At 38.7% G+C, this 15,731-nt stretch overlaps 1 protein-coding gene across 1 annotated transcript in view; it reads right to left on the bottom strand.

Moving 5' to 3' along the window:
* CFAP47 (cilia and flagella associated protein 47) overlaps positions 1 to 15,731 on the bottom strand; it is a 495,620-nt gene that overhangs the window by 139,805 nt on the left and 340,084 nt on the right. The window contains exons 51-52 of the mRNA XM_045873173.1: positions 13,822 to 13,956; positions 4,111 to 4,208 (exon numbers count right to left, since the gene is read on the bottom strand). Coding sequence (XP_045729129.1) covers positions 4,111 to 4,208; positions 13,822 to 13,956 — 233 coding nt within the window. The remainder of the gene's footprint in view (positions 1 to 4,110; positions 4,209 to 13,821; positions 13,957 to 15,731) is intronic.

The following is a 15,731-nucleotide window of genomic DNA, read 5'->3' as shown; positions in this document are numbered from 1 at the left end:
TAGGCCAATAACCAGTAACGAGACTGAAGCAGTGATCAAAGAAGATTTCAAAGAAGAAATAATACCTATTCTCCTGAAGCTGTTTCAAAAAATAGAAACAGAAGGAAACCTTCCAGACTCATTCTATGGGGTGAGCATAACCTTAATCCCCAAACCAGGCAAAAACCCCAACAGAAAGGAGAATTTCAGACCGATATCCCTGATGAATATGGATTCCAAAATTCTCAACAAAATCCTAGCTAATAGGATCCAACAATACATTAAAAGGATCATCCACCACGACAAAGTGGGATTTATCCCTGGGATGCAAGGGTGGTGGTTCAACATTCACAAAGCAATCAATGTGATAGAACACATTAATAAGAGGAGAGAGAAGAACCATATGGTCCTCTCAATTGATGCAGAAAAAGCATTTGACAAAATACAGCATCCTTTCCCAATTAAAACTCTTCATTTGTTTTTTTAAAGATTTTTATTTATTTATTTGACAAAGAGAGACACAGTGAGAGAGGGAACACAAGCAGGGGGAGAGGGAGAGGGAGAAGCAGGCTTCCCGCTGAGCAGGGAGCCCGATGCAGGGCTCGATCCCAGGACCCTGGGATCATGACCTGAGCCGAAGGCAGATGCTTAACGACTGAGCCACCCAGGTGCCCCAAAACTCTTCAGAGTATAGGGATAGAGGGAACATTCCTCAAGTTCATAAAATCCATCTATGAAAAACTCACAGCAAATATCATCTTCAATGAGGAAAAGATGAGAGCTTTTCCCTTAAGATCAGGAACAAGACAAGGATGCCCACTCTCGCCACTATTGTTCAACATAGTACTAGAAGTCCTAGCCACAGCAATCAGACAACAAAAAGAAATAAAAGGTATTCAAATTGTCAAAGAAGAAGTCAAACTCTCTCTCTTTGCAGATGACAGGATACTTTATGTGGAAAATCCAAAGGACTCCACCCCCAAATTACTAGAACTCATCCAGCAATTCAGTAATGTGGCAGGATACAAAATCAATGCACAGAAATCAGTTGCTTTCTTATACACTAACAATGCAACTGTAGAAAGAGAAATTAGAGAATCGATTCTTTTCACAATAGCACCAAAAACCATAAGATACCTCGGAATAAATCTAACCAAAGAGGTAAAGGATGTATACTCTAGGAAGTATAGAACACTCCTGAAAGAAATTGAAGAAGACATAAAAAGATGGAAAAACAGGGGCTCCTGGGTGGCTCAGTTGGTTAAGCGACTGCCTTCGGCTCAGGTCATGATCCTGGAGTCCCGGGATCGAGTCCTGCATCGGACTCCCTCCTCGACAGGGAGTCTGCTTCTCCCTCTGACCCTCCTCCCTCTCATGCTCTCTATATCTCATTCTCTCTGTCTCAAATATATAAATAAAATCTTTAAAAAAAAAAAAAGATGGAAAAACATTCCATGCTCATGGATCAGAAGAATAAACATTGTTAAAATGTCTATGCTACCCAGAGTAATCTATACCTTCAACGCCACCCCAATCAAAATTCCAATGACATCTTTCAAAGTGCTGGAACAAAGAATCCTAAAATTTGTATGGAGTCAGAAAAGACCCTGAATTGTCAAGGAAATGTTGAAAAAGAAAAATAAAGCTGGGGGCATCATATTGCCTGATTTCAAGCTATATTATAAAGCTGTGATCACCAAGACAGCATGTTCCTGGCACAAAAACAGACATACAGACCAATGGAACAGAACAGAGAGCGCAGACATGGACTCTCAACTCTACGGTCAAATAATCTTCGACAATGCAGGGAAAAATATGCAATGGAAAAAAGACAGTCTCTTCAATAAATGGTGCTGGGAAAATTGGACAGCTATATACAGAAGAATGAAACTTGACCATTCTCTAACACCATACACAAAGATAAACTCAAAATGGATGAAAGACCTCAATGTGAGACAGGAATCCATCAAAATCCTAGAGGAGAACATAGGCAGTAACCTCTTCGACATTGGCCACAGCAACTTCTTTCAAGATACATCTCCAAAGGCAAGTCAAACAAAAGCAAAAATGAACCTTTGGGACTTCATCAATATAAAAAGCTTCTGCACAGAAAGGAAACAGTCAACAAAACAAAAAGGCAACCCACAGAATGGGAGAAGATATCTGCAAATGACACTACAGATAAAGGGCTAAAGTCCAAGATCTATAAAGAACTTCTCAAACTCAACACCCTAAAAACAAATAATCAAGTCAAAAATGGGCAGAAGACATGAACAGACACTTCTCTGAAGAAGACCTACAAATGGCTAACAGACACATGAAAAAATGTTCATCATCATTCACCATCAGGGAAATTCAAATCAAAACCACATTGAGATACCATCTTATACCAGTTAGAATGGCAAAAAATGACAAGGCAGGAAACAACAAATGTTGGAGAGGTTGTGGGGAAAGGGGAACCCTCTTACACTGTTGGTGGGAATGCAAGTTGATACAGCCACATTGGAAAACAGTGTGGAGGTGCCTCAAAAAGTTAAAAATAGAGCTACCCTATGACCCAGCAATTGCACTCCTGGGTATTTACCCTAAAGATATAGATGTAGTGAAAAGAAGGGCCACAGGCACCCCAATGTTCATAGCATCAATGTCCACAATAGCCAAACTGTGGAAAGAGCCAAGATGCCCTTCAACAGATGAATGGATAAAGAAGATGTGGTCCATATATACAGTGGAATATTACTCAGCCATCAGAAAGGATGAATACCCAACTTTTACATCAACATGGATGGGACTGGAGATTATGCTAAGTGAAACAAGTCAAGCAGAGAAAGTCAATTATCATGTGGTTTCACTTATTTGTGGAATATAAGGAATAGCATGGAGGACATTAGGAGAAGGAAGGGAAAAATGAAGGGGGCGGAATCGGAGGGGAAGACAAACTGTGAGAGAATATGGACTCCGAGAAACCAACTGAGGGTTTTAGAGGGGAGGAGGGTTGGGGGATGGGTTAGACCGGTGATGGGTATTAAGGATGGCATGTATCTCATGGAGCACTGGGTGCTATATGCAAATAATGAATCATGGAACACTACATCAAAAACTAATGATGTACTGTATGGCGACTAACATAACATAATAAAATTAAATTATATTAAAAAAGTAAAATAAAATAAAATGCCAAATCTATGCCTGTTACTCCAAATGTGTTTCAAAGTGAAAGGCCTGATGTAGAAACCAGGAAGAATCAGTACTGAAAGAGTCAAGAGACTATAGGAACCAAAGGCAGGCCTCCTCAAAATGGGCCACTTTGGCATGAAGATTATTTTGAGTTAAAAAGCAATCAAAACCCAGCAGATTCAGGAAAATCTCTTACCTCTCACCTCAACAGCATAAAAAGGATTTAGACAGAAGACGTGCTCCAGGAAGAGAGCTATCACCACAAACTACATTACAGTATGAAATGGGTGTGATAGGCAGGGAGGAACCTAGAAAGGCCTATTTGATCAAAGTTCTCTGTATCCCCTTATTTCCCAAGAGGCCTAGCAAACATTTGCTTACCAAATATTTACTCTTTTTCCCCTTTATATAAATTGTATTCCTTCCCTTTGAAGTCTCAGACCCCTCTCCCCTTCTCTTTAATTCAGAATGACATATAGACCTCATTTTGTCTGTCTTTGGAATTTCCATGTCTATGTGCATTCCCCAGACATACACTATTAAATTTGATTTTCTTCTGTTAATCTGTCTCATGTCAATTTGATTCTTAGTCCAGCTAGAAAAACCTTGAGGGGACAGGATATTCCTGATCCCTGACAAGAGCATAATCCTGCTTTTACCATATGTGTGAGGGCAAGCATATAGGCTAAGGTTAAGTTTGCTCTTGATAACTCTTGAAACATGCATGTAGAATTCTAATCAGTAAAGCCACTGTAAGATACCATAGAGCTAAAAGATGTTTTCCATAAGCACTTAAGGTCCATATTACTGGATTTAAAATAAAACTGGTATAATTTGAATAATTTATTCTAATGTGCTCATTTAATATGGATTTTTTTAGGGATCGCAATTTAAGCATACAACAAAAGCTCTGTTTGCAAAAAGAGAGTCTATGAACATTTAATGGGTTCTTACCAGAGCAAGGCATTTCATTTCAATAATGTTTACTGGTGGTCCCGGAGAGCTATGGATCTCAAGATAATACCAGACTTGGAAATTGCTAACACTATCATCTGAAAAACAGAAAACAAAAAACAAACATCTCTTAATGTAGGCTTCAGAATATCATACTTAACATAAAATTTGAGAAACATCAATAGATACCATTTTCAAACTCTTTTTGATGAACTCATTTGTCAAGAGACGGAAGTGGAAGGTGAAAAGCTGATTGCATTACAATTTGTGAGTGCAAAGAGAAGTGCCATCCTGCATAGCCATGAGCTTGCCCTATAAAAGCTCCCTGTCCTCCAACTGCCCCAGGAACTCATTATATTCCCTACTAAAATAAGAATGTTTTACTTCTAAGAATTAATATTTCAAAAGAAATAACCAATCATTTTCCCAATTGCCAAAACATTCACATATTATATATAGAACTATCTAAATATTATAATTCACAGTGGTACATTTCTAGTACCAAAAGATTCTAGTCTAAGGACACAATCAGGAATAGTTGATGAGATTTTTCTTTTCTTGAAAGTGTAAAAAAGGATTCTAGCAATTTAGCCTAAAGGAAGCTGGATTGGGAATGAACTACATGGTGAGAAAGTAATGTTTACATCTGGGTTCCTGATATTTTTTTTTAAAGTAGGCACTTCTGTTGCTGGTGATGTCTAAAGTCATCCTCCCAAATCCTGCCACTGGAACCTTGGTCCACCACAACAGTCCTGTGTAGCAGGGTATGTGCTGGCACCAAACTCAAGTTTTCCATTTGTTTAGCCTGAACTGTTCAGCTTCTACTTTGATGTTCTTTATTCTCCAGTGTTGAGCTAGTATATGGTTTAAGATGTCGTCCAATTTCAGTTATTCATATGCATATTCAAATCAGTATGTCATGTTTTAAAGATTCCATGTACTGCTATGTTTGCCTAACTTACTTAGGTAAATTATTAACCTCTTTGGGTCTCAGTTTCCTCATCTGAAATAAGGGTCCCAGACTAGTGGAATTCTCTCTCTCTTCTGAAAGAGAGTGTTGTATATTGCAGTACATTGTGTTGTATGGAATTGTATTGCATGGTGGAGTAGAATTTGCCACCGAATAGCACATACCCTCCCCAGTGTCTATCACCCAGCCACTCCATCCCTCCCACCCCCCACCACTCCAGCAACCCTCAGTTTGTTTCCTGAGATTAAGAATTCCTCATATCAGTGAGGTCATATGATACATGTCTTTCTCTGATTGACTTATTTCGCTCAGCATAACACCCTCCAGTTCCATCCACATCATTGCAAATGCCAAGATCTCATTCCTTTTGATGGCTGCATAATATTCCATTGTGTATGTGTGTGTATGTGTGTGTGTGTGTATATATATATATATATATACACACCACATCTTCTTTATCCATTCATCTGTCGATGGACATCTTGGCTCTTTCCACAGTTTGGCTATTGTGGACATTGCTGCTATAAACATCAGGGTGCACGTACCCCTTCGGATCCCTACATTTGTATCTTTGGGGTAAATACCCAGTAGTGCAATTGCTGGATCGTATGGTAGCTCTATTTTCAACTTTTTGAGGAACCTCCATACTGTTTTCCAGAGTGGCTGCACCAGCTTGCATATGGTGATTAACATAATAATAATAAAAAAAATAACAAATAAATAAGAATTTGCTACCCCAAAATTTGTCTTTGGTATAAGGATTATTTTGAGCTGATTATTTTTAAGAAACTGCAGATACAGAAGCTCTGAGAACAGAGTAGAAGTTACCCTTTTGTAAGACACATTTACATTTCTAAAGGAAATCTGCATTTGTAAGGGTGTCTCCCTCTCTGTACTAGGAAGTTGGGAGACTAAATCTTTAGAAACCTGCAAAACAACCTTACACTTGTTTACTGTGCTTTCCTGGTAACTGCATTATTGGCTCTCCATCCCCCAACATCTTTTTTTGTCTTTAGCTGGAGATGGTATTTTAAGATAAGGGTTTGGGCCATTTCAAGGAGTTATTCATTTTTCCTGGTTCTATCCCATATATAGAAGAGGTATACTTTTTTTTTTTTTTTTTTTTTGAGAGAGAGAGAGGAGCGGCTAAGGGCAGAGGGAGAGGGAGAATGAGAATCCCAAGCAGGCTCCACACCCACTGGAGTCCCACACAGTGCTCAATCTCAGGACCCTGAAATCATGACCTGAGCCAAAATCAAGACTCGGTTGCTTAACTGAATGAGCCACCAAAGCACCAAGCCAGTAACACAATGTACTGAACTTTTGTTTTCTTTTTCCTGCTAATCTTTTTTATTATTATTATTACAGGGGGCTCTCGGCCAAGAATTTAGAAAGGTAGAGGGAAAATTATCCCCCCCCTACCAGGAGCATTTTATCTTATTGCACTGAAATGCACTACTTCGTACCATATTATATTATATTGTATTGTATGCCCCTCTATTCTAATACTTTAGCTATTAAGAAGTACTTATCAAATTAGTGGATCTTAGAACAATCCAGACATTCAGAACAATTAGCTAGTGAGAGGGAGACAGAGAAGGTCCATGTGAATTCTTATTCCAAATACTTGTGAGAAGTTCTTGAGGGTGATCTTAACTCCACATTTTCAATTGCCTTCTGTGTTTATTTATTTTACAGACACCAACTAATTACCTTGAAACCATTAATGCACAGAGAATAAGTTACCAACTTTATACTGATGTTAGGTTACTGCGAAAACCTCTGCTCATGATTGTATTGGCTGCTCCTTCAATTCTATGACAGTGCTTTAAATGCTTTTATGATGTTTAAATGTGACATCTCAAAATAAACCAGTTCTTAAAATGAAAAATGCTTCCCCTTCTAGGTTGCTCATGTATATTTCACTGGCTTTTCCAATGCTTTAATCCACACTGAACTCACAGGGAAAATAATTCTGGAGAGAAAGGGCTTCACGACTATAAAGCCTGAATGCCCCACAACTCTGGGCTGGCACAAAGAACAATAAAACAGTCTGCTCATCTATGGAATGGGGACTGTCTTAGTCAAGGTTCTCCAGAGAAAGAGAAGCAATAGAATATGTGTGTGCATATAAAGAGACAGACAGAGAAACAGAAGCAGCGAGAGATTGATTTTAAGGAAATGGCTCATGCAATTGACTTGGTAAGTCCAAAATCTGCAGGTTAGGTCAGCAGGCTGTAGATTCAAGAAAGAATTGCAGTGCAAATCCAAAAGTGGTCTATGGGTAGAATTCTTTTTTGTTCTGGGGAGGTCAGTCTTGGTTCTGTTAAGACCTTCAATTGATTGGATGAGACCTACCCACACAAGGGAGGGCCATCTTCTTTATTCAAAGTTCACAGATTTAAATATAATTCTCATCCAAAATCACCTTCGCAGAAACATCCAGAATAATGTTTCACCTATTATCTGGGCACCATAACCTAGCTAGGTTGACACTTAAAATTATCTATCACAGAAACAGTAACACTTAATGTTTGTGATTGCTGTGACTATCACATAAGGCATTGTTATGATGTAGCTGATTTAATTCCTACAGTGCTAAAAATATACACTGATTATGAGTTTATTGGTTAGAATAAGATTAAAGATGATTTATTAGTGAGAACAAAAATAATAATTATTAAACACTGTTTAGCTACAGGCCTTAAACACATTAAAACTTTTTGCTAATTTTAAAATCAATAACATTCACTATAGTGACTTTAGAAATTCCTGAAAAGCCTAAAGATGACAATTATTCATTATCTCATGACTAAGGATAAATACTTATTTTTCTTGTATAAAACTCCAGGCTTGATATGTCAATAAAGACATAGATGTAGAGATACACACACATATATATAAATACACTGGGGTATACAAATTATATAAAATTGATGTATCTATATGTGTGTGTGTGTAAACATATTTTTATCCTTCAGACAACATCTGCTATTAGAACTTGAGTTTTATCCCTAATCATTAGGAAAATGCAAATCAAAAACCGCAATGAGCTATCACCTCACACCCATTAGGATGGCTACTATCAAAAGAACAGAAACCAGCAAGTGTTGGTGGGATATGTAGAAAAGGTAACCCTTGTGCTTTGTTGGTGGCAAATACAAATTGGTGCAGTCCCTGAAACTGCCAACAGAATTAAGTCTGCAGAAAGGCATGTAGCCCATAGTTAAAGACTATTGGGAAAAATACCAGGAATAAGTTAGAATATGCTTTGCTTAAGATATTGAAAATGTAGGGGTACCTGGCCGGCTCAGTTGGAGGAGCATGAGACTATCGATCTTGGGGTTGTGAGTTCAAGGCCCTGACAGGTGTAGGGAAAACTTAGATAAATAAATAAAGTTAAAAAAAAATAATAATGAAAATGTAGCCCAAGGGAACAGGAAATGAAACAGCCTGTGCAGACATCGTAGTCTTAAGGTATATAGCCTCTGCTTTTGCTAATAAAGACAGCATCACTGACAAACATTGCTGCAATATTTTGTAAACCTGGACCAGTGAAGGAAATGACCACTCAACCATAGTCTTGAAGAGACAGGTGACCTGGCACCAGTTAATTAGTCTTGAAGTTTACCCAATCCCTGACCAGTCAAAAGAACCCGATTCCAAACCCTTTACCCTTGATTTTTGCCCTTAAAAACCCTCACTTGCAAGCCATCAGAGAATTCACGATTTTGAACACTAGTTCCCTGTTCTCCGGGGTAGTGCCACACAAATAAATAGCCTATCTTTTTTCAGTGCAAATGCTCAGTTTTTTTTTTTTTTTATTGGCGTGTTGGACATTGGAGAGATGAACTCTTGTTAGGTACAGTTATACCACTATGGAAAACAGTATGGACAATCCTCAAAAATTTTAAAATAAAACTTTCATACCCACATTTGGGTATTTATCTGAAGAAAACCAAAACATTTACTTGGAAAAGATGTATGCACCCCATGTTATTACAGCATTATTTATAATAGCTAAGATATGGAAACAACCTAAGTGTCCATCGAGGATGAATGGATAAAGAATTTGTGACATATATGTATAGAATGGAATATTATTCAGCCATTAAAAAAAAAAACAAAACAAGGAAATCCTACCATTTACAATATGGACAGACCTTGAAGGCATTATGCTAAAGTGAAATAAATCAGAAAGAGAAAGAAAAACATTATATGACCTCACTTAAGTGTGGTATCTTTAAAAAAAAAAAAAAAACCTCAGAAAAAGAGATTAGACTTGTGGTTATCACAGGTCGAGCATGGGAAGGAGGTGGAAGGGGAGAAAAGTCGTGAAAAGATACAAACTTTCAGTTATAAGAGAAATAAGAACTACAATGTAATTACAACATGATGAGTATAGCCAACACTGCTGTATGATATAGAGGACAGTTGTTAAGAGTGTAAATCCTAAGAGTTCTTATCACAGGACATTTTATTTCCTTTTTTCCCCGTTCTTTTCACTGCATCAATATGAGAAGATAGATATCAGCAGGACCGATTGTGGTAATCTTTTCACAATATATGTAAAGAAACCATCATGCTGCATACCTTAAACTTACAGAGTGCTGTATGTCAACTATTTTTCAAAAAAGTGGGAAAAAATTTATGTGCACGTAATACATATTCAAAATTATTTTAAATAAAATTGTAAAACTAAAATATTTAAGTTTCAATTATTCAAAATAATAGATCACATAATGAACATTCTTACAGAAAAATGTGTGCATATCTCTGATTATTTTATTCAAACTAATTTCTTAGAATGAAATCATTGGATCAATAGGGATAAAAAAATCTTAAAAGTTTTAGGGGTGCTAGGCTGGCTCAGTTGGTAGAGCACGTGACTCGTAATCTCGGAGGTGTAAATTCGAGCCCCACATTGGGCATACAGATTACTTAAAAATAAAATCTAAAAAAAAAAAGTTTTAAGCATATTGTAAATGCTCTCAAATTCCCATTACAATGCATAAAATTGTCTCTTTCAACTTGCCCTTCATCAAAACTGGGTGTTACTAATATTTTTCAAATTTTCCAATTTGGAAAAAGTTAAAAAAATCCTATTGTTTTCATTTCTTTTTTGGTCCCAGCTTTGTTGAGGTATAACTATTAAAAATTATATATATTTAAGGTACAACTTGATTTGATATAGTATGCATTATAAAATAATCACTACAATTAAGCTAATTAACACATCCATCATCTCACATAATTACTGATTTTTGGTGGGGGTGGTGAAGACATTTAAGATCTACCTTCCAAGCAAATCTCAAGTATACCCTACTGTATTATTAAATATAATCATGTTGTACATTAATTAGTTCTCCAAAACTTACTCATTTTACCTAACTGAAACTTCCCTAATTGAAAAGAGATACACTGCTGAGCAATCAGTAAGAAAAAGTTCCATGTTATTATAGGAGATGGAAAGGTTAATCCTGTCTGATATAAGAAGACAACTTTGAAGAACTGGGGATACTTGTAATATTATTAGATGCATTTTTTCCTAGCTCTTAATCTATCTTGCAACATGTCATCACATCATGCAGATTTTCTTATTAGATATCCCCACTCTTTTTTATTCCATTAACATGATACCATAATATTCTGATTTTCTTTCAAACACTTTTACCTGGCTTTCCTTCATGGTTCTGCCTTAGTTTTCAATGGGAGTTTCACTCCTAGCATAATCCATCTACAGCAGTCATCTGCTCTTTGAACTTACCTGCACGATTTCAATTAAAGAAACCCTAAAACTTTACAACCTGTTTTTTGTTTTTTTTTCTGGTCTCAGCTCCAAATATTCAATTGATGACTGGATATTGCTACATAAATGTCTTGCTGTCACATCAAAATCAGCAAGCACAAAACTGTGCCAAACATTATAATCTCCCAGACTTTTTATTTCTTCTTGTTGATAGTTCAACAACTAAATTACTCCATAATATTGCTGTCTCCGCATCCATTTTGTGTGGCCAAGTGGGCTGCATGGGCCTTGAACTGACAGTAGCCCTCTGGAGAGTACACACACTAGATAACAGCCGACACAGTCACAAGTAAATGTGAATTTCTGATATGACTCCCTAACCATTCTTGTGATAAGCACTCTCCTCTGTCTCCCAGGGCCTTCCCATTGTGCGGCCCTTAGATGAGACCCCCGTGATGCTTACCAAAATCCTACTCTTTTTGGTTTGAATTAACCAATCTGGCCTCAGCCCAGGAACCACAAAGCATTCTGAGAACCCTAATTAAGGCATGTGCGCAGGTCCTTCTTCTCTCTTTGCACCCTGCCTTGACCTCCCCATGTGGCCCCTTGAGGAGTGCAGTATGAGTCCTCCAGGACCTGTGAGTAATAAACTCTTTCACTTTCCCTTGTGGCCTTTTGTTGAACCTTGACACACCATCTGACACCCCAGGGGTCTACTTAACAAATGTTATTTTAACAAAGCCCCAACACTTCTAAATTAATATCTTAATATTTTTCTATTCACCAAGATACAAACAAACCTTGTTCAATTTTAGAATCAATCCTCTTTCATCTCCTCTCTTAAGAAAATCATCTAGGGTCATCGGGGTGGCTCAGTCGGTTAAGCGCCTGCCTTTGGCTCAGGTCATGATCTCAGGGTCCTGGGATCGAGCCCTGCATAGGGCTCCCTGCTCAGCGGGGAGTCTATTTCTCACTCTCCCTCTGCCCCTTCCTTCCCCACTTGTGCTCTTTCTCTCAAATAAACAAAATCTTTAAAAAAAAAGGGGGGGGGCGCCTGGGTGGCTCAGTCGGTTAAGTGTCTGCCTTCGGCTTAGGTCATGATCCTAGGGTCCTGGGATCGAGCCCCACATCAGGCTCCCTGCTCCGCAGGAAGCCTGCTTCTCCCTCTCCCACTCCCCCTGCTTGTGTTCCCTCTCTCGCTGTGTCTCTCTCTGTCAAACAAATAAATAAAATCTTAAAAAAAGAGAGCGAGTCATCTAATGCTAATCTCTGAAATGTTTTCTATCTTTAATGGTACGTCTCTATCCCCATCGCCACCATAAAATACATTGTTCTCTTCACTTCAAAGCCAGTTCGCTGTGCCAGTGGCCTGCCTAGCTGGCCCCAACTGCTCTTCCCTTTCCAAACCATTTTGAATAGTGCCTAAATAATCACTCTTAATCCATGTATTCTGTGATGGTTAATTTTTTTTTTTTAAAGATTTTATTTATTTATTTGACAGAGAGAGACACAGCGAGAGAGGGAACACAAGCAGGGGGAGTGGGAGAGGGAGAAGCAGGCTCCCCGCAGAGCAGGGAGCCCGATGTGGGGCTCGATCCCAGGACCCTGGGATCATGACCTGAGCTGAAGGCAGACGCTTAATGACAGCCACCCAGGCACCCCTGTGATGGTTAATTTTATGTGTCAACTTGGCTGGACTATGTCTAGTTGTTTGCTTAAACACCAGTCTCAGACCTTGCTGTGAAGGTGTTTTTTTGTTTGTTTGTTTTTTCCAGTGGAGTTTGAGTAAAGCAGATTGCCCTGCATAATGTGGGCATACCTCCTCCAATCAGTTGGAGGCCCTAAGAGCAAATACTGACGTTACCTGAAGAAGAAGCAATTCTTACTCAAGACTGATAGAGAACCCTGCCTGAGCTTGAAGCCTGCCTGGCCTGCTTCTGGAATTTGGACCCAAGATTGCAACAGCAACTCTTACCAAATTCTCTGCCCTGCTTGCTTGGCATACAGATTTTGGACTTGCCAGTCCCCACAATCATGTCAGCCATTTTTTAAAAATTTCAAGATCTTGGGGAGCCTGGGTGGCTCAGTTGGTTAAGCTCCTGCCTTTCGCTCAGGTCATGATACCAGGATCCTGGGATCAGGCCCATGTGGGGCTCTCTGCTCAACAGGGAGCCTGCTTCTCCCTCTCCCTCTGCCTGCCCTTCACCTGCTTATGCTCTTACACACTCTATCAAATAAACAAAATCTTTTAAAAAATTTTTCAACATCTCTCTTTCTCTGTTTCTCTCTCTATATATATCTATTTACATTACATTATATTATGGTAGTGTCTGTTTTACTGAAGAATCCTGACTAAACACAAAGTCATTCAATAAAGATTTCTTCTTTGATATACCTCATTGTCTCCACAGCTTTGCTTCTGTTGACCCACTCTTCTCTAATGCCCTCTGATGTCCCTGCCACTCACCCATAAGAGAACTCAGTTACCCATTTTCCAGGAAATCTACCCTGTGCCTTCCAAGTCTCCATTATCTCAATTTCCTTTGAATTTCTACTAAAAAGATATGTTTAACAACATTCAAATAAAGCTTTATAATACAGGAAGGAAAAAAATAGCACTGACTTTCTTCTGCATATGAGGAAGACTGCTATCATCTCCTACGCTGAAGAAAAGCATATTACCTTGTTAAAATTACATACTCATTAACATTTTATCAGAAATTTACTGTAATTTTTTGTTTAATAACAAGTATATATAAAGTTTTTCACTTATGAAAGAGACAGCCTTCAAGCTGAAGTAATCTATTAATGTTAAAAGCTGTACAAATCCAGAAAGTAAACTACATAAAGTTAATCCTGAAATAATACAATAAAATTCTTACAGATATATGCAACACACATTTGCATATACCTTATGAATGTAAAATATTTGTTCATTTAAAAGTGAATGATTGAAAAGTGATCATGAAACTTTCCTTAATCATAAATTTACCTGAGTCTTCTTCATCAAACTTTTGGAATAGTTCTGATAATGATTTTTCAAAGGAGGGTGCTCGACATTGATCTTGATCTGAGTCTTCCTGAGAGTCATCATCTCGTCTGCGTTTAACAGAAAATGAAATTGTACCTAAAACACATAAGTAAAAGATGCCAGATTAACCAGGGATTGGTTTTCTAAAATGAAAGGTCAGTTTTAGGTACTAAAGATGCTTTAGCTTGAAACTAATAAACAAAGACAAACATAAATTCTAGGCCTCACCATCACATTTAAACCTGATGGTGGTACAGAACAATTTAATAGAGAGTTCATTAATATTTAAGTATAAGAGATAATTGAGTTTTCATTAAAACCAGCAGTGTGATACCTGGGTTCACAACTGGGGATGTCCGTCACCAGCTATGTGCCTTGGTTTGCCCAAATATGAAATGGAGGTGACATTGGTAGCAGCTGGTGACACTGGATATTACAAAGTGTCTGTGGTATTACACTGGCTCCCTCTGGGTCTCTGGCAATGCTCCCAACACTTCACCAACCTCTGAGTAGACAGGACTGGCCCCAGACTATGGCTGAGAGGGGCTGGAACCAGGTCAGACTGCTTCAGGATCTGCAGTCAGACTGAGGTGGGCAGGCTTGACCATAGAACATGGATGGGCGTTGTCTCCCTCTGGGTCCCTGGGTAGGCAGGACTGCTTCCAGACTGTAGCTGTGAGGGGCTGAAACTGGATTATGGGGCTGCTCCCAGATGTAAGACAGATCATGGTCAATGGGCCTACTTCTGGGGCACGGACAAGTGCGTCTCCCAAGACGATTGTTCCCAGACTATGGCTTAGAGAGGATCCGCAGTTGGTCCAAACTGGAGGGGCTGCCTCAGGTGCACAGACAGGTGTGTCTTCTCCAAGGTGCTAGGTGGGCAGGAATCATGGCTGAGAAGGGTTGAAGCCGGGCCATGACCACTTCAGGGTCCGCAGATGGACTAAATTCCATGCGCTTGTTAGACAGGGCATGGATGGCAATGAGTCCTGCTAGCTCCTTCTCATAAAGTGCTGGTGGCAGCACTCAAGCCCAATGGGGCTATAATTGAGTCCACAGAAGGGACAGGGCTATTTCTTGATCTATAGCCAGGACCTTGGTTGGCACGTCCACCACAGGGGCACAAGCCTGCCTTTTCAAAATGGCCCTCCTCAGTCTTGGATTCCACCGGGGTTTCATAATTTCCCACCTGGATCCCACAGTTCCCACAAAGGCACTTTTGCTGTGGATGGCTTTCAAGTTACTGTTGCTGAATGGGGATACAGGTGTTGGATCTCCTATATTGCCATCTTGCTGATGTCACTCCTATCTTATCGTTTTTAATCTTTTTATTTTAAAATATAAAGTCACTTAAGTTTCAGGTTAAATTTCATATCCTATTATAAACATGGCTTTCTTATTTTACATAGGAGTTTACAAACACATTATAAAAGGACAGGATACATAGTGCAAAGAACACAGGCTTTGGATAGAAGCTGAATTCACACACTTGTTCTGCCACTACTAATTTAGCCTTGAAAATGTGATTTACCTCGTCTGTAAAATGGTGCTAGCTGTTTTGAAGATTAAAGGACTGTAGTTTATGTTTATGTAGGACTTACTATACGATAGACATTGTTCTAGGTGATTTACATATATTAATATATTATATTACATTTAGCTTTTTGAGGAACCTCCATACTGTTTTCCACAGTGACTGCAACAGTTTGCATTCCCACCAATAGTGCATGAGGGTTCCTTTTTCTCCACATCCTCGCCAATACTTGTTGTTTCTTGCATTTAGATTTTAAGCATTCTGACAGGTATGAGGGATACTGATTGTAGTTTTGATTTGCATTTCCCTGATGATGAGTGAGGGTGAGTATCTTTTC

Source organism: Mirounga angustirostris, unplaced genomic scaffold (assembly GCF_029215605.1).
Source record: "Mirounga angustirostris isolate CCGP_5_RB_7025 unplaced genomic scaffold, mMirAng1.0.hap1 SCAF_11, whole genome shotgun sequence".
NCBI lineage: Eukaryota > Metazoa > Chordata > Mammalia > Carnivora > Phocidae > Mirounga > Mirounga angustirostris.
This window is presented reverse-complemented; position numbering and strand designations above follow the sequence as displayed.